This window comes from Erpetoichthys calabaricus, chromosome 2, assembly GCF_900747795.2.
Source record: "Erpetoichthys calabaricus chromosome 2, fErpCal1.3, whole genome shotgun sequence".
In the NCBI taxonomy this organism is placed as follows: Eukaryota; Metazoa; Chordata; class Cladistia; order Polypteriformes; family Polypteridae; genus Erpetoichthys; species Erpetoichthys calabaricus.
The window spans coordinates 87,827,962-87,848,125 of record NC_041395.2 but is presented as its reverse complement, the minus strand read 5'-3'; the positions used below and the strand labels follow the sequence as shown (position 1 = coordinate 87,848,125).

The 20,164-nt window shown below is 35.5% G+C and overlaps 2 protein-coding genes across 4 annotated transcripts in view; both read left to right on the top strand.

The window, feature by feature from the left end:
- The window catches only part of pygo2 (pygopus homolog 2 (Drosophila)), a 168,001-nt gene that overhangs the window by 83,148 nt on the left and 64,689 nt on the right, over positions 1 to 20,164 (top strand). The gene's annotated exons all lie outside the window — the stretch shown is intronic.
- Positions 1 to 20,164, top strand: part of flad1 (flavin adenine dinucleotide synthetase 1) — a 35,397-nt gene that overhangs the window by 3,487 nt on the left and 11,746 nt on the right. For all 3 annotated transcript variants that reach the window (XM_028794060.2, XM_051923279.1, XM_028794061.2), the window contains exons 3-6: positions 6,316 to 7,075; positions 13,681 to 13,828; positions 16,837 to 16,935; positions 19,318 to 19,507. In XM_028794060.2, the coding sequence (XP_028649893.1) occupies positions 6,316 to 7,075; positions 13,681 to 13,828; positions 16,837 to 16,935; positions 19,318 to 19,507 (1,197 nt within the window). The remainder of the gene's footprint in view (positions 1 to 6,315; positions 7,076 to 13,680; positions 13,829 to 16,836; positions 16,936 to 19,317; positions 19,508 to 20,164) is intronic.

The window sequence follows — 20,164 nt, the reverse complement described above, 5'->3', positions numbered from 1 at the left end:
TTTGCGTCTTATTTTATGTTTATGGTAAATGGTTTCATTCTTGTGTGCAGTTAGAAGATAAACCTTCTACTAAACTGTTGTAGTATCATCCTGCACAGTTTGTTCATTCATCCATTTTTCATGCACATCAGATTTTCATAAAAAGTCACAGTAGCTGAAGTTTTTTTCAAAAGTACTAGACAAGAGATAGGAAACAACACAGGACAAAATTGTAACCTTTCTGTAGAGCAAATTTGTCTTTAAGGTTCTCCGTGAATCTAATATGCACCCAGAGAAAACGTGACAGGAACCAACACTGGATAAAATGCCAGTCTATAGTAGGACTTGTCTCAGTCTTACACCTACATTCACTCAGACATGTCCAGTTTAGAATCAACAATCTTCCTAGTGTGCTGCCAACTCAGCTTTGGTGAGTCACGTTATTAGTGTCTGACAGAAGTTTAAAGCTTCATACTCGAGGAGTGAGTTAGTAGCATTAACCACTATGCCGTTCCATGCACATATTTTATAATGTATTTGTTATAAATAAATTTGAAATATACTTAAGCAAGAGTATACTTTTTGTTCCATTTACACCACCACATATGTTGTTAGGATTTAATCCTTCGCAACACTTTTTATAGCTGCCAAAGCATGCAGTTAAGTGTTTACTGTTTGTATGGGAATTGAAGACAGCTAATGTATTGCACAGTATTCCTCATTAACAGGCATTGGAAGTGCAAAGACTCCTTTCACTTGTCCACCCATGTTCTGTTAACTCTTTCTTCCAATTAAGTATCACAGGGTAGATTTAATGGAGCATAGGCTTCAGATGTTACATTGCATTGAATTTAGCCTTAAAACATGATAATAAGCAAACCTTAAATGAACTAGGGGGCTCCGCCCCCTGCTCGCTTCGCTCGCCAACCCCTGGTGTTGTGAAATTACAAACAGCGTGATGTATGAATGAGATATAGCATAGTGTGAAGGTGTAGATGACGCATATAGGAAGCAAATAAAGTTGTGCATGTCCAAAAATGGGCTCAGAGAGGTAGATGCTAACTTTGTGTATTGTTTGTCCTTGTGATTTGTTGATGGTCATGGCCAAGGTAGATTTAATGGGGAACTGTCGCCGTTTAAGTGTAAAAGGTAATTCCAGGTCAGAACTTGTAATGTTAATTCTAGGAATTAGAACAGTATTGTTAGCATGTGATGTTGTAAGAAGTTTTGCGTCAATAACATTGTGTGGCATGGTGTTGACGACTAAACGTGTAGCATTGCATAAACACTGTTTAGTGTTAAGGTTTCTTAATAGCATAATTATTGTTCCGTTTTTAAGGCTAAGATTGTGTTGTGTTAATCCGGATGGGTTAATAGTGTTCAAATATTCTAAGGGGAAATTAAGATGGTCATTGTCGTCATCAGAGTCAACTTTGTCAGAGCTTAGAAAGAGCTGTGCAACTCCAGGAAGTAATGAAATGACCTGGTTACTAATGTGATCAACATTAATATTTTTTGAACATAATATAGTTTGTTGTGTTAAAAGGGGTATTTGGTGTAATGAGATTGCTGTTCCAAAAATTATGCAAATGCATGAATTATGCTCAGTGTCACTAACTTTTTCCTGAATTGCTTTTGTTCAATAAGCATTTGAATAAGGTTTAATTTTCCTTACAAAGAATTCTTCTTGAATTAAAGCTGGCTGACTTTCTTGCCTGGTAAAAGAGATATCGAAGTAGGGCCCAACTCATAGGGATTTTTTGTATTTGATGATATTGATAATAAGGGTAGTAAAGCTCCTGTACTTGTACAGATACATACATTATATAGACAAAAGCATTGGGACACATCTCTTAGGTATTGAATTCAGGTGTTTCAATCAGACCCATTGCCACATGTCTATACAATTAAACACCTAGCCATGCAGTCTCCATTTACAAACATTTGTGAAACAAAATGGGCTGTTTTGAAGAGTTCAGTGTTTAAGCATGGTACTGTGATTGGATGCCATCTTTGCAATAAGACAGTTCGTGAAATTTCATCCCTGTTTGATATTCCATGATCAACTATAAGTGGTGTTATTGGAAAGTGGAAGCATTTGGGAACAAAACAAACTCAGGAACAAAATGAAATACCACATAAGGTCACAGAGCGGGGTCAATAACTGCTAAAGTGCATGGTGCATAAAAGTCACCAATGCTCTGCTGATTGCATAGCTGAAGAATTCCAAACTTGCATTAATGTAAGCACAAAAACTCCATGGAAGAGGTTTCCATGGTTGAGCAGCTGCATGCAAGCCTCACATCACCAAGTCCAATTCCAGATGCTGGATGGAGTGGTATAAAACACACCGTCACTGGACTGTGGAGCAGTGGAAATGTGTTCTATAGAGTGACAAATCATGCTTCTCTGTTTGGCAGTCAGATGGGCAAGTCTGAGTTTGGTGGATGCTAGGAGAACGTTACCTGCCTTGACTGCACTGTGCCAACTGTGAAGTTTGGTGGAGGCAGGATAATGGTGTGGGGCTTTTTCAGGGTTTGGGCTAGGCCTCTTATTTCCAGTGAAGGGCAATTTTAACGCATCAGCATAACAAGACATTTTGGACAACACTATGCTTCCAACTTTGTGGAAACAGTTTGGGGAAGGCCCTTTTCCATTCCCGCATGACTGTGCCCCAGTGCACAAAACAAGGTCCATAAAAACATGGTTGGATGAGTTTGATGTAGAAGAACTTCACTGGCCCACCCACAGCCATGACCTCAACCCCATCAAACACCTTTGGGATGAACTGTTCTCATCCAGCGTCAGTGCCAGATCTCATAAATGCTCTACAAAATGAATGGGCACAAATTCCCACAGAAACACTCCATAATCTTGTGGAAAACCTTCCAAGAAGAGTGGAAGCTGTTATATCTGCAAAGGGGCGCCAGACTCCATATTAAAGTCTATGTATTTGAATGCAATGTCATTAAAGTCCCTGTTGGTGTAATGGTCAGACTTCCCAATATTTTTGTCTAAATAGTGTAGCTATTGTTTTAATATTAAATCTTCCTAAAAATATGAATGGAAAGAAAAGATTAAGTGTGTGATGTTTTCTCATTAACATGTTTTAATTCAACTTTTAAACAGGTGTTTTTTTCTTCAAGAAGTGATCAATGCACAGAAGCATCTGATGTTTGTCACAATATCTTGAGTGTATACTGTAGGTGCAGTGAATACAAGTGTCTAAAGCATTAAATCAATACTTATAAAGATAATACTATAGCCTGTGTTGATGATTTTTGGCTTTTAAATGCTTTACCTGTTTGATCTGCACATATTTCAATTGCTGATTTCAAAATATTCAGAGTCTATGATTATTAGACATAGAATCCACTGGAACGCTTAAATTTGCATATCCCCCAGACTCCCACTTGTCACGAGACTAACACCTTACATCTTACATTGGCTGATTCTGAAGACAAATTCAAAAGAGTAGAGAAAAACATTAACTAAGACAATAGGCTTGAAAGCAAGATGAGTAGCCATTGTAAAAGAAGTAGTATTTGAAAGCATTTTAATAATATAAACAATGTAAGAGCACCAATCATTAAGTGAGAATATTGGAAACATTTATTAACATTTAAAAGTGGTACTTGTCCTGAATAAAAAGCTGTTTGGGAACCATCATATCCAGATTTTGCTCATGAACTGAGCCAAATGACTTAATTCACTGAAAAATGCCAGAATGCCCTTTGATAGTGTAAGCATTCTTTTTTCACTTCTGCAGTTGTCTTCTTTGTATAAACATTTTTTTATCTCTTTAACAGGTTCAGCTAACAGAGTCACAGAACTGGTGTTACTGCTCTTACAGAGTCAGTAAGGACCACGTAATGCACAACACAATGTTATTTTCGTGACAGCTCTGTGTAAAAGTAAGCATACTTTACCTGCTTTGTAAAAACGTGTAACATATAAAAAAAATTCTAATACAAATGAAGCAATGGCTGTTCATTTAACAAGTACAAATCACAGCCTACAAAGCATTTTGGGAAAGCTTCATATTTGCATAACAAGTATGATTTGCTCAAGAGCCAGAGTAACAATCCGGCTCTTTCCAGAGATGAGAATTTTAATTGCATTTCAGGAGAAACAACACGCCAGTTTGAAAACACGCTATTAAGTTGACAAATTCTTGTAATTTCTTGTAATTCTTGTAATCACTGCAGTTTATGGAGGTATACTGTATATATCTTAGGAAGTCAAACCTCTGCTCTCTTCAAAGCTGACAGACTGAGCATTTCAAAAATCAGACTGAATAATCACATCACTTTGGTAAGAAAATAGACTCTGGAATGTGCTTATCTGCAAGCACTCACAGTATTAGTGCATCATCATGTAATCATACAGAGACAAATGGAAAACCATTAGAAATTAAACGTTTTCTGTTTTTTACTGGATAAAAGCCTGACCTTTGAAACAGACAAAAGAAAAGTCTTAACTAAAGAGTTAAAACCTTGTGCACACTTGGAGTAGGCTTTTCAGCAGCCATTTTGGCAGACGTTAAGACAATGGGGTGAAAATAGAATACAGCATCTTAACAGGAAAATTGTGAACTTCAAGTATAACAGTAAGTAAATTAATGATTTTGTGTATCATCTTTTAAAAAGAAAACATCACTGTCCTGGTGACAATTAATAGGGGTAAACTTCACTGTTTTGAAGCACATGGAATTGTTTAGCATGTATATATTCATTACCGCCAATATGCATTAAAGTCAGGGGTTGTATCTGTTCAGACTGAGGGCTTTTCTACTAGAAAAATAACTTATTAAACATGCTTTGCTTGGAACAGTTTCAGCACCATAATATTTTGGTGTACCTTCAACCAGTACCAATATTTATGTAGAGGCCAAATATTATCCTAATATATTGGCTTCCAATATTATCAGATTTGCCCTAATGAAAAGCATGCTTTCCTTTTGAAGTTCATTCAATAGTGTTAGTGAACTGTAACTAAGACTATGTTCACACTACAGTGTTTTAATTTAAAAATGGTAATTTTAAACAAAGACGATCTTCTTCCACACTGGAGTTTTCACATTGTTTACAAAAGTAACTTTGTCTACACTAAAATGCCAAAATTGCATGCGATGTAGACCTTCACGCACACTGGCAAAAACCTCCTTGAAAGGACTTAGTAGTGAAAAATTCAGAGCCCTGTGAAAATGAGATTCCTTTGGGCGTATGTGCTTTTAATAGTGCACATGCAGGACTCTGATAGTGCTTTTATAGTATAGAAAAAGAAAGGAAACTATTTAAGGAGCTGCAGTGAATTGCTCCTGTGTCATTAATACACTGATCACGTTTGTATTAGTAACAGTCTGGCAGAACTGGCAACAATAGTCATGTCATTAAATAAAAACACAGCATATGTTAAAAAGACACTTGATCAGCTCTTTGTTCATTCCAGAGTGGATTGATTATAAGCACAAAACAACATTTATAAAACTAACTTAATAGAGAAAATAAATGAATGTGAGCACGCGTGTCTGTATCTTCCCTTTACTTCATTGTGCCTTCATGTCTTTGTCCTCTACTCTTGTGAGCTCATCTGCATTCTGTTAGTTATTAATTTTTCTGCAGGAAGTGCCCCTCCTTATTGAACATCTCAAGTTTAAGTAAACATTGATAAGAGGCTGCCAAACAAGATATTTATACTGTGTTTTTTAGGTATAGGTCTCTGAATTTTTCAGTAGAGTAATAACACCACAAAAAACAGGATTTATTGCAAAACTGTAAATAATTCGCATTTTGCACATGTATGCAGCATTTAAACTTTACAAAAGGGAATTTAGATGTATACAGGTAAGCAACCTAACAGGTGCCATGGAAAGCAACTCCTCAGCATCTGCTGTGTTGGAATATGGTTTTCTTCCATGAAGGGTAACCAGTCAGGGAATAAAACTTTAATGACCAGGATCCAATCAGGGAAAGGCTGCTTAATCAGCATCAACCAACCAAAAAGTGATGGAGTTATTTGTATATTAATTTGAAAAGCAAGAACAAAGTACACTATCAACATGCCATCTCCCTCTAGATTCATCCACACAACATCTGCAGCTCAGGGTATTAATTGGTTCAGACTATCATATTGGCAGCCTTTCCATAGCAAAAGGATGTCACACCCAAAGTGTTTTTTGCTTCATGTGCTTTGAGGCTGTAGCCATTGAAATCCATTGATAAGTTAATCCATTGCTGTCTTTCGTTAATTATTTTTAATCTTGATTCCAGTAGTATTATGCTTAACATTTTGAAAAATGAGATGTTTCTATTTGTGAATTTTTTTTCCCCACAGGGCCACACGCAAGACACAAACTCATTCTTCATGTGCAAAAAATTGCGTTCGCTGGGGGTCAGTGTACAACGTGTGACAGTTGTGCCAGATGATGTTTGTGCAATTGCAGAGGAGATTGCCACCCAGTCTCAGTGTTTCACGTATGTGCTTACTTCAGGGGGCATCGGGCCTACTCATGATGACATGACATTTGAGGGAGTGGCACGTGCATTTAGTGAACGTCTCCAACCAAACCTTGAGTTGACAAAACTAGTGGAAACCTTCTTTGGTACTTCAGACCCTAGTAGGGCAGAAATGAAACTTGCAATGGTGCCTGAATCTTCAAAATTGAACTATGGTACAGACCCTAAGACTGCACAGCCTCTTCGATACCCTTTAGTGAGCGTACGCAATGTCTACATCTTTCCTGGAATCCCGTCACTGCTAGAAAAAGCTCTGAATGGACTTCAACATCTTTTTGCTAATACCGGTACTGTTTTTCATTTTCGAGAAATATTTGTGAATGCTGATGAGGTTGCATTAGCCCCTCTTTTGGGTCGAGCAAATGTCCTTTTCCAAAGATATGTGAGCCTGGGTTCATATCCTGATTGGGTTAATAATTACTATCGTGTAAAGCTCACCCTAGACTCTGATTGTCTTCAGCAACTTGAAAAGGCCTATGAGTATCTACTGGACAATTTACCACATGGCAGTGTAATACCAATTGTGAAGGATCCTGTAAGTGTGGCTGCAAAAGAAGTCTACTCTCTGGCCCACAGTGGTAAGATACTATTATGTATTCTTTTTCTTCTCATCACATATGTTAAAATAAATGTTTTTCATTATATCTTTGAAGATCTTTACAACCTTATTTGTTATGTCATAAGTGTGAACTTTAGACACATGGCAAGGGAATTGTTTTTTTAAATTTGATTTAAAGACCTGTAAAATTGGAAAATTTTATTTTTAAAAAAGATTGCAAAAAAAATTAACAATTCTATTTTGAGAATACATTATGACAAGACACCATTTTGCCTGTTGAGGTTTAGCTTTTAAGAGGTTTAGCTTTTAAGTTCAGTTTTTTTTTTTTTTTTTTGCAAAGCACATGTTCTAAGGCTTTGAGGATCACATGTATGGGCCAGAATAAATATACATATAAGTCGCTTTTTTAGAACTGGATCTCATAGTTGGGAGACAGTTTACCATTCTTTTATTGTGGTACTTTGTTTAATCGGTGTTTCTTTTTTAGTGAAGGATCAATTGCTTCTTGAGCTATGTACTGAGGTATTTTTGTAGAATGAACTATTTGTCAATGCAAGTGTCCATTCATTTGTGAATCTTTTTAAAATATTGAATACAGTGTTAAACAGGTTAGCCTCTCTGTCCCTAGCCAGACTGTAGCAGTGGATAATGCTTATCACAGAACGTGTTCTTGAGTAAATGTCTAAAACACAGCACTAAACTTTTCTTTCCCTTCACTGCTTTGTTACTGTAGATTCTGCAGTACAATTAGAAAAATCTCTAATTGGTCATCTGATGTTTTTAACTGTCAGGATTTCAGGCTATGTGACAAAAAATAAGGTATAAATAATTCACATGGCAGTTGCAAGGCAAGTAATTCTCATGTTTTATACAAATATTCTACCTGCGTAGAAATTCTGTTGTTCATTTCAAGTTGGAGGAAAATGGGCAGCATAATATCACAGGGTGTTATTTCTGTGTTGAGCCTGATGCTGAAGACCCAGCTGTATGTGGAAATAAAAATTAGATTGAAAAGGGATTTATAAAGCTCTATGGAAATTAGCATTACAATTTTCCCAGCTTTTGGATAGTTTGTCATTGAACATTTCAAGTTTTATTTGTCATGGCACCGTACTGTATGTTTCTAATTGAATATTTTTGTGACTGAAAAAAAACATTCCCAATGGTAGTCATACTTGATTTTGGTTTTAAATATTCAATTTGAGTTTATTTTTATCCACTTTAACAAAGTAACGTGGTTTTTATTGAAAACAAATTGTCATCAGCGATTGTCATTAAGTGTCTAGTTCATAGCACTGTAACACTTTCTAGGCAGTCCTGTGTTTTATCAGGTTATTTAAGTGATTAAATAAAATTTTAGTGAAAATAGAGTTTAACAGCACCAAATTTATTAATAACAAAAACATACATCTGAGCAACAAAGAACACACCAGCTCTATTTTGGTTTTGTACTTTCTGCTTATTTATATGAATGGAATCCAGGCCTTTTGACATATTCCATTCAAATGGTTTTACAAATTAGTGATTTGTCAGAGTTGTGAAAAAGAATTTTGCTGAATGAAGTGATTTGCCTACTTTGGCACAGTGTTGATTTTTGAAATCTAATGTCTAATATCTTTGTAATGTCAGTGCCTTAGTCTTATGTCTAGCAACAGTCTGTGTCTAGCTATTTCTTATTCAGGGATCAGGGTTTGAGTTTTTTTTTTCTATCTTAACAACAAAATATCATGCTTTCATTAGTTACCGGTACCTGTTATGAACTGTGATAATAGTCCATTGTTGTGTATTTCGCACCAACCAAGGAATTGTAATTCGCCTTGAACTGGAATTTTTTTTACACATGATAGTTGCATACTGTTAAATCTTGAACTGGTTTCAAGAAAGGATTTGCTGTACCTAAAGTTTATCTAATATCTCTGCCAGTCAGATTTGCCCCTTGGACAATAGTTCACATTCCTTGTTTCAGTGATATAATGAGTATTTCAAGAAGAAAAAAAACTGCCCCTGCTTTGCCATCCCAGACTAGCGGGATCGCTGCTGTACTTTCCTTCTCATTTAATCTTCTCTGAAGCAGGTTTATCTCTTATAGACTTCATCTCAGTAAAACACAAGACTTTTCACTTTTCTTTGTTTCCATGAAATGATTTACACACACCACTTTCCAGGCCGATTTTACTTTTTAAAAACCATCTTTACATCTGCATGTGAAGTGTAGTCAGTATCCCAATGTCAGGGTGTTTTCTTTTGTACGGTAATACTATTTATTCAGACAGATAGAGACAGATGGAAAGATTGGTAGGTATTTGATTTGCTTCAGTTTAGCAATAATAATGAATAATTCTCAGCACTATGTATTTCCCACCCTGAATGATTAAACAAACATTTCTTTAGGCTATAAAAGAAGGCAAAATTTTAAATATTTTCTAAGTTTAAAGTACTGAGTGTAGTTTAAATATATAATCACAGGATTTAGATAGCATGTTTAAACTTGCTGCATATAGGAAGTCATCCCACAACAATTTTCTAGCTTAATTTCTTATGTTGATTTATATTTTATCATTTTGCTTTGCTGAACTTAAAGTCAATGGTGAAAATAAAGCTGTAAATGCCTAGAACAGAGGATTGTAAACGATATTTACTTTGTCAGTGTTCAGTTTAGTATGAATAGCCTGATTTTGTTTGTTTTACCAAAATTTAAACAATGGGCAGTCATTCTTTGTTCTAAATATGGGCACCATTCCTAGAGCAGAAAAATCTGGTTGATTTCTTTAGATGTTTTCCTGTAGAGAAAAGCCAAGCAAAATGACACCTTTTATTGGCTAACTAAAAAGATTACAATATGCAAGCTTTCGAGGCAAGTCAGGCCCCGAGGGGCCTGAGTTGCCTCGAAAGCTTGCATATTGTAATCTTTTTAGTTAGCCAATAAAAGGTGTCATTTTGCTTGGCTTTTCTCTACATTCATAATGGCTAACACGGTACAACACCCTAGTACTACAGATGTTTTCCTGGAAATAATAGAAAAGCTCTTGGAAATAATCTAAATGCAATGACTGTCATAGTTGTGGGGACTGGGTAAAATGCTGAAGTGCTTTGAACTATTTTCTAAACTAATCATTTTATCAGTTAAGGTGTTAGATGAGCCTACATTATTTTATTTTTTTTATGAATATGATGTGCATGAGAGTATCAGTTTTCTCTTATTTTTAAATGAGACATTTGGGGGATTTCTTGTCTGCAAGAGTTTGTACTGTGTGTTGTGATCTCTTAACAGCATTTTGAACCTTTTAGCAATGGCATATACAGTATCAGTAATAGTATGACAAATTTGATGGACCTTTACAAGTAAATGGAGCAAATGTCATGCTTATATGTATGAGCTGAATATGTGCACAATTCTGTAACAGTCAATGCATGTGTAGGAGTGATGCTGCACACACAAAAGCATGCTGCTGCAACTTTGAAGCTGTCCCTTCTGCAGAACTGGGGGAGTTCTTATTCTATCCATCCATCCATTTTCCAACCCGTTGAATCCGAACACAGGGTCACGGGGGTCTGCTGGAGCCAATCCCAGCCAACACAGGGCACAAGGCAGGGAACCAATCCTGGGCAGGGTGCCAACCCACCGCAGGAGTTCTTATTCTATCACTTTGTAAATCAAACAGTCCAGAATTATGACTGGTGGGAAGTGGTATGCTGGCACAATAAAGAGTGAGTTTTCTGGACTGAGATAATTTTGAAAGACTTTCAGAAGCTGGTATTTATTGTTAATAGTAGTAATATTTGCATAACACTATTTAATTAGCTAAAATATATGTAAATAAAACCACCTTCAGAAGTAGAAAATCACTAAGTTTTTTTCTTATCCTTCCTAAATATGTGTTTTACAGCAGCAGTACTAACACAGGGAAATATGTGCTGAACATGTTTGTGAAAAACCTTACTATTTTTAATGCTTGATCTCCCTAATACTGTCCCCACCCTAAATGTCTACATGTACTTTTGTTTGAAACAAACCTACCGTCATACCTATTTGACACATACAATGCTAAATTGAGCTAACTGCCACCTCTGCAGTAAACAGTTTCCACAAAAAAAATGTCACATTTGATTTATCATATTTATTTGGATAGTATGCTTTAAAACTGCACCTTGGCTATTTGGAGGAGTAAAAATTAAACTAAGTAAAATAAAGTAAGATATGTTGATTTAGATGTACAGATAAAATGTGGTAACAATTGCCCTTTAACCAGCTTGTTCAACCATAATTTAACAAGTCATGAAGATTGACATCTGCAGACTTTTGAAAGTCTCTCTGAATCAATTTTCTTTGTTTGCTTAAAAATTATTATTATGAAAGTAAACATCACTTCTCCAAAAGATAAGAAGTTATTCAGAACTTTAAAAAAAACATTTAGATGTGGTTAAAAAAATTCCAGTATTAACTCTGACCAAAATTCCTGGACCAAAAAAGAAAAAGGTTTCAATTAATGCGGTGAGCTAAAGTATCAAATCTGATTACAAAAAAGCAGCATTCATGCAAATATAGTAATTGTTTATTTTATGTATATTAAACACTGTAACCTGATAACATTTTAACTCTAGTATTTTTATTTTATTTTTTTAATTAATAAAACAAGTACTAATAAAATAATGTTCAGGTCTTGATGGCATAGTTGGTCACTGCTGCTGTCACAGAAAATGTAAAACCATTCTACCCACATCCAATACAGCACTCAAGATAGTTCATGTTGTTATTTGAAATTGCTAATAAAAAGGAGTATATTATAAGTATTACACTGCAGGTTCTAATACCTGCAGTGAACTTAATTCAATAATTGTAAAAAGAACTGAAACTTTAAATTTGTTGAAAGAACTTTGTATTTAGATTTTTAAGCAATATGGTCCATACTCAGATCTGTTTGATACTTTCTGTTTTTACTTTCTCGTATACAAAGACTAGGGAAAGTATCGTAATTGGTCCAATTTTGATGAATGTCGACGTCTTAGACCTCTCCGAGTCCAAAAATACCATTTTTGGAATTACTGTATGTCTGTGTGTGTTTGTCTATGTAAACACAATAACTTGAGTATGCTTTCACTTAGGTCAACCAAATTTTGCATATAAGTATTAGGCATAAAACATAGATTTCTATCAACTTTTGGGCTATTTCCGTTAACCGCAAGTGGTACTTTACCTTTTATTCATGCACCTGCAGAGTTCGATTTATTTAGCTTTACTATTATAATAATTGTTCAATATATTATTAGTTTAATTTGATTTGTTGTTGATGGCTGATTAATATACATAATATAAAAATATAATCATTGTCTTGTGGCTTACTTCTCAAATATCCATCCCCACATCTGAGTCTAGGGGACACCTTTCTTCTTCTACCACTTTAATCTTATTTAATAATTAATGTTCAAGCCTTTTGATCTATTTAATTAAAATGGTTCTGTTATGAAGTGCCATAGGTGTTCCTTAAATGTTGAAAGAACATAAAACCATAGTTGAAGTTATAGATATGAACACAAAATTAAGTGGTATATATATATATATATATATATATATATATATATATATATATATATATATATATATATATATATATATATATATGTATGTATGGTATATATGTATATATATATATATATATATATATATATAATATATTATATATATATATAATATATATTATATATATATATAATATATATAATATATATATATATATATATATATATATATATTATATATATATATATATATATATAATATGTGTATATATAATATGTGTGTATGTATGTGTGTGTGTATATATATATATATATATATATAATATATATATATATATATATATATATAATATGTGTATATATAATATGTATATAATATTTATATGTATATACTGTATATACATATTTACATTTGCATTGTGTTTTTATAATGAACCATCTATTTCACCTACTACTTCTTTTTTTTTTTTTTTTTTAATCAATTGACAATAGTTTCTCTTTCTGAGAATTTTCATTCTTCGTAGTATATAAAAAAAGTAGTAATTGGTTTTAATTTTATTCTTGATCCTATGAAAATGAATGCTCGATGTATGGATCTACAGTGGACTGGGATTCCATCCAAGTTTGAATCCTGTTTTGTACAGATTTCTAATAGTATAGTCTGTGGTGGATCAGAAAGTTATCTTGTGGATAGACTAAGTGTAGTGTCAAATATGTAAGCTACATCATTGTCATTATCATTAATATATAAGGAAGATTTGCAACAGTCATACCTTACCTGATTGTACCAGTGTATATCACTGAGAAAACAGATTTTTTTTTTTTTTGTCACATTTTTTTTGTCTGGAAATATTTATTACAGTGCTACACGGTAAAGTAAGACATAATAATATCAATAAAAATAATTTGACATTTTAGAAAACATAAGCTTATGTATGAAGTACTTAGATTAACACCACTTTTTCTCTATTAATTAAAAATGTGAAAAACATTAAATACATTAAATGTTGCCAGCTGTAATACTCTTACATTTTAGTGAACATGTAAAAGTATTCTTAATGAAAAAATTGAGGTGATTTTAATATGAACTCATTTTTAATACAATAGATTCTGCTCTTGGTCAGAAGGTGGCAGCAGCTTTACAGACAATTGAAGAGGCTCTTGATCGGTATAGCTTGTCAGAGATCTGTGTGGGGTTCAACGGAGGCAAAGACTGCACTGCCTTACTGCATTTGTATCATGTAGCCCTCCAGAGGTGAGATATTACATGAGCATGTGCTTGTCTTACCTACCACTTAGAACAGTAAATCTTAACAAATGTGAATAAAGTTTAAATGTATACTTTATTTTGGTAACCCATGATGATCAAATAGCAAACTATGTGTAGGACAATATGTGAAGATTTGTATAGCAAATACCGGGACCAGTAGAGGTAATACATTAAACAGCTGGAACTTCTCACAATACTATGCCCTGACAACTTCTGAGAAAGCAGATTTGATTAGCACATGTGTATATCCAAGATAGCAGCAGTAAAATGGAAAAACTGTTTTGTTAAGAGGTGCCTCTTGGTAACCTTAAACATTTTGGGCAAATTTATTTGTTCCCATTTCTCTAAATAGAAGTTTGGTCTTGACAAGTTTCTTTGACAGTTACTACATCTCTCACTTAGGCTTTTTGTGTCTTTGCCACTTCTACTTAGGTCTACGTAAGATTACTTGGTCTTAGTTCTTTCTTTGAATAATTCACGTTGAACTCTGGTATAAAATAATTCCTATCTGCTGTGACAGGTATATGGGACTGACTTGTTTACAGTTGTTAGGTGCCTCCTTATGTTTTTTACCTGTTTGTTATAGTGTGTTCGAAATTAGCATGTTATTCTTAATAACATCTTACATAGTTCCTGGGACTTCTATTCACATAGCTTATTTCGTCTCCTACCACATTTGCATGATTGGATTGAACTCTAGTGACTGAAAGGTAAGGATGCATTTTCTGTTTGGTTGTGTGATAGTAGTGACTTCGTCAGAGGAGTTCTCACACATAAAGAAATGGAAGTAAATCAACACAATAAAAAGAGAAAAGGTTACTGTGAATCTGGTCTTTTGAGGGGAAAACGTGACCCGGCAGGCAAAAGGGTATGACGGAGGAAGACAATATATTTTTTTTTCTTTGAAAATTACATGTATAAGCTGTTTTACAATGCGTGTTTAAGATGTGGATCAGTGCCCTAACTTTATTGGCTTTGAAAATGAGTGTTATTTGGTAATGCTTGGTGCCCTATAGCCTCCATTATAAAGCACCAGCACTGGCATTATCTATATATGTAATTCACTAAGCCGACAGAACAAGCAAGACAACCATGAGATATGCACGGCATAGCCGACAGAACAAACAAAACAACCATGGAATACGTACAGCATAGCCATGCCCGCCAACTCACAGAGACCCGCCCACCAACCATGGGACCATGGGATACGATGACAACTCACAGAGCCACGCCCGCTGACAACACATAGCCCCGCCCACCAACAATTCACTAAGCAGCCGACCATGGCACACGCCCGACAACAATTCAAGCGAGAGCGAAAGCATTTGCCAAGAATGTTGTCATTAATCAAGAACGAAAGTTGGAGGTTCGAAGACGGTCACATACTGTCGTAGTCCTGACCATAAACAATGCCAACAGGCGATCCTGCAGCGTCATTCCCATGACCCGCCGGGCGGCCAACCAGGTAACCAAAGTCTTTGGGTTCCGGGATGGAGTATGGTTGCAAAGCTGAGACTTAAAAGAATTGACGGAAGGGCACCACCAGGTGTGGAGCCTGTCGCTTAATTTGACTCAACACAGGAAACCTCACCCGGCCCGAACACGGAGAGGATTGACAGATTGATAGCTCTTTCTCGACTCTGTGGCTGGTGGTGCATGGCCGTTTGTAGTTGGTGGAGCTATTTGTCTGGTTAATGCAGAAAACGAATGAGACTCCCGCCTGCTCAATAGTTACGTGACCCAAGAGCGGTCAGCGTCCAACTTCTTAGAGGGACAAGTGGCTTTCAGCCACGTGAGATTGAGCATTAACAAGTCTGTGATGCCCTTGGATGTCCGGTACTGCACACGCACTACACTGAATGGATCGACATGGGTACGCCGTTGAACCCCATTCGTGCTTTATTCCATGAACGAGGAATTTCCCAGTAAGTGCGGGTCATATGCTCGCACTGATTACGTCCCTGCCCTTTGTACACACCCCCCCCCCCCCCGCTACTACCATAGTCAGGTGACTTGGTGGATTATATATAGAAAAGCAGCCGGAACCGCAAAGAACAATGAAAAGACAACGTGGCTCAGAGGTGCATGTGGACTGTAGCAGAGACAAAAGCGACTGAGGCGGTGTTTGGAAAATGAACAGTCAACGTGACTCACAGGTGCATGTGGACTGTAGCAGAGACAAAAGCGACTGAGGCGGTGTTTGGAAAATGAACAGTCAACGTGACTCACAGGTGCATGTGGACTGTACACAGACAAAAGCGACTCAGGTGAGGAGTTGGGGGCAGGCACATGAGCAGGCAGTGCGTACTGAACGATGAGTGTATGTTGGTTCATAGCGTGCATTGTTGAGTTGGGGGCAGGCACATGAGCAGGCAGTGCGTACTGAACGATGAGTGTATGTTGGTTCATAGCGTGCATTGTTGCAATGTTACTTTTCTTGGTGGTTTATTAAATTACGGATTTTTCAAATGTTCATTTTTTTTCCCCTGTGCTTAAAAATCATTACAAATGCGGCGTATGCTACGCCACGGGTTGGCTAGTATTTTTTAAAATGCTTAACTTTAGAACACAATTTCATGTGGCAAATGCATATACACCATGATTATGAAGAAATAACTGACTTGAAAAATACTGAACCAATTCTTTAATGAGCACAAATTCCCACTGACATGCTCCAAACTGTTGTGTCCAACCTTCCCATTAGAGTGGAGGCTGTGGCCATCTCCATACTAATGCTCATGGTTTAGGGATGGGATGTCCAAGAAGCTCGTATGGGTGTGATGGGTAGTTGTGCACAAACCTTTGGCCATATAATGTAAACAGTAATGAATGGCAGTTATACATAGTTTTTAAAACTGAGCTGAGCTTGTAAATATCTAAATGCAAACAAATTGTAATAAAATAATTAACTTTGATGAAAAAATACACCTGTTTAATGTTGAAAATGTAAATTAACACAAAATAAAAATTATGCCACAAACTACATTTTTCAGGCATTTTCCTGATGTCAAAGACAAGTTACAGGTGCTATATATCAGGATAATATCACCTTTCCCAGAAATGGAACACTTTATTCAGGACACCATTAAGAGGTAAGAATTGTTATGATTCTGACAGCATTCTCACAGTGCCGAATGTGAAGGGGCCTATTTTCATTTTCTGCAAATCACATTTTTTTATTTGAAGAAAATAACATTGCATACAATCAAGTTGAACTTTTATACAACAACTGACTTCTTAGTTAAAGCAGTTTTTAACTAAGTCCCTAGCTTTCTGTTACTACAATTTGTATGCAATTTAATTTTATAAGAATACTTTATATAATAGATTATTAAGGCAAATGTATATGCCTATGCTGACTAAAGTGTTCAGGCTTTCTTTATTCTGTGTTTACTATTAATTAGTGCTTCTTGCATTATAAAGTGCAGAACAAAAAAATCAAACATCCTTTTGCAGTTTAAACTTCCAGCACTTTTGTAAGTTGAGTCTTTTTTTTTTTATCTGTGATCTGTAGCATTACTGTTGGGCTTTATTTGTATTTTGTATTTTACTTAATAAAATATGTTTTGATACCTTTGTTTGATTTAACAATTTCAGTCATTCCACTTTAAATTTCCTTATTTCTCAGTGTAATTATTTTTAAATTGCCTTTTCCACGTTTTTTCAGGGGATGCACAAATTGATCGAGGATCCTGAAAGCTAGGGAAAAAGGGTGTTTGTCACAAACCACTACCAATTTAGTTGCCATCATCTATGTTTATTGCAACATACAAAAACAACTGATTTAACAGATTCGTTTACAGACGTACTGCACTTACTGAACCTGCATTATCCTATTTTAGTGTTGCAGGGAGACAGATCTTAAACCACCATCCTTCAGTCAAAGTAGGAATCAAACCTGAAAAGGACAATGTTCATATTAATAACAAAATATTAATTTCATGTGACTAGTAATTGTTCAGCAACACTTAGATTACATTTAATGAATGGTTTGTTCAGTAGTGGGTGTTTTAGTCTGTACTCAACAAAAAGCCATTTTATGTGGCTTGGTTCATGTATAATATATGTGTTTGTTACCAATCCACATAAGAATTATTTCAGTTAAATATTTTTTCTGGTATTCATGGAATTATTAATCACAAAACAGTCTGGTCAATAAGACATTTATAGTGTTAAATGTTTTTTGTCCGTGTTCTCTGAATGTTTTTTGTTTGCTTAGTAAGCTGTTGCATATGCAAACATAGCTGATGGCTATGTCATTATGATGAGAGTTGTGCTGGCCATTGTTAAAGATGAATCAGATGGTTTGTGAATGTAATACTGTAATGTTATTATCCTTAGCATACCTGTTGACTTGCCTCTCATCTGCTTTTGCCTATTGATAGTAAGTTACTTCCTGAGACACATCTAAGCTTAGCTCTGCCGTTGTGTTTTAAAAGGTCCCTTGATCTGGCAAATTCCAGTTTTACTGAGTCAACCTCCCAAGTTCTGTTACCTCAAACTATGTGTTTTGAGATGTTATATCATGTCATTTCATTTTTTTCACACATATTTTTACTGTTGATCTTTCTTATTGCCAATTAGTTACTTAACCCACTTTTTGGTCTAATTTTAGACTCCTTCTGGGGATTCTTGTTTTTGGTTGGTGAACTACACTTTTTCAGTCAGGAAATCCAGATTACATATATCAAACTATCTTTAAACAATGTGGCTGTCTTATCCTCTCACCCTTGGTGAGTTTTCCTTGTCTAGTGACTTGATGAATGGTTAACCACAGATGGGAGTCTGAAGGTAAAGTCTGACATGGGGAAGGAATGAGCTCATTGCGATGACACACTTTGTGTTAGGCGTGATAAGTGGCTGTGATGAGCCATGCTTAACATATTCATGAACATCTTGTGCATGTGCTTATCTTCTTTACACATTGCTCAGACTGACAGATTGGAAACATTGTAAAGCCTTCTCCACCAAACAAGTATCTTATCTGTTTGTGAATACAACAGTATAGCACACAAAAGACTATTGCAGTGAAATTTTATTTGTCATGTTTTTTTGCAAGTGTTCATGTAAAATTCTGTGTAAGACTACTCCTATTGCTAAATATGTAAAGCCTCTTTTTGCATTTTTATCAGCTGTGTGATAATATGCAAGACCTTTCCTAATGTATTACCATAAATACAGAGGGGAAAAAAAAGCAACCAGAATTCAGTAGTAGAATAAGTGCATCACTGATTCAGCAGCAATATTTCTTGTGTTTTCTAGTCCATGTATGCACAAGAGTAATATGAAGTCAACATTAATCTCAAACTGTCATAAGCCGTACATCTCCATCACAGTAAACAAAACATTCTCTTTGCAACATTGTTTACAATAGAAATTTCTCTTATCTTCTGCTTCACGCGGTCCCTTTGTTATTTTTTAAACTTGCAGACTTCAAATGTCTATTGGTATTTAATTTCCTCATTACTAAACAGGTACTCCCTCCAGATTTTTACTGTTCAAGGAAACATCCGCCAAGCCCTCATTGATCTTCAATCTGAGCACCCTGAGCTGCAAGCGGTCCTTATGGGAACACGACGGACTGATCCCTACTCACGGACATTAACTCCACTATGTCTAACAGACCCAGGCTGGCCAAAATATATGAGAGTGAATCCTTTGCTGGTGAGTTAAAGACGTATACACACAAACCATCCGTCTGTATTACAACATTAATGACTTAAGGCTACTTTACTACTACGGCTCAACTTGCAATTCTGATTTTTTTTTTGTATTGATACATAACACTCATCCAGTCTTTTTAAGGAAGTGTGAGCAGCAAAAAAGCATGTGATGTAAGAACATTTTAGATCGAATTTAAACCTCTTTTGTATGTTGTGCTAAAGCAGATATACATGACTTGAATCTGGCCTTGCATTTGAACACTTGAATTGGAATTACCTAGAAATGTGCAATTTCCAAATAATTTTACTAAGCTGTTTATGGAACTTTTGTCATAACTCTGCATTGAAAATCAAGATTGATTACAATACTGACTCAGTGTGCCAATGGAAAGCAAGCAAAGTTACTGATAAGAATTTGTGACAAACATTGTGATGAGTGGTTGTTGTGATGTGAAATTTTTGCATACAAGTTGATAAATATGTTGCATGTCTTTATTTGTAACTTAGGCAAAGCAATGTAATATTAGTGTTACATCAGTGAGATGCATTCATGTTTACAATCCCCCCTCCCCCAGGACTAAGTCAGGAAAGTGAATTTTACAATAGGGTTGGGGGAAAGTGCCTCAAATAAGTTTGGTAATTGTTTCTCTGAAGTCTC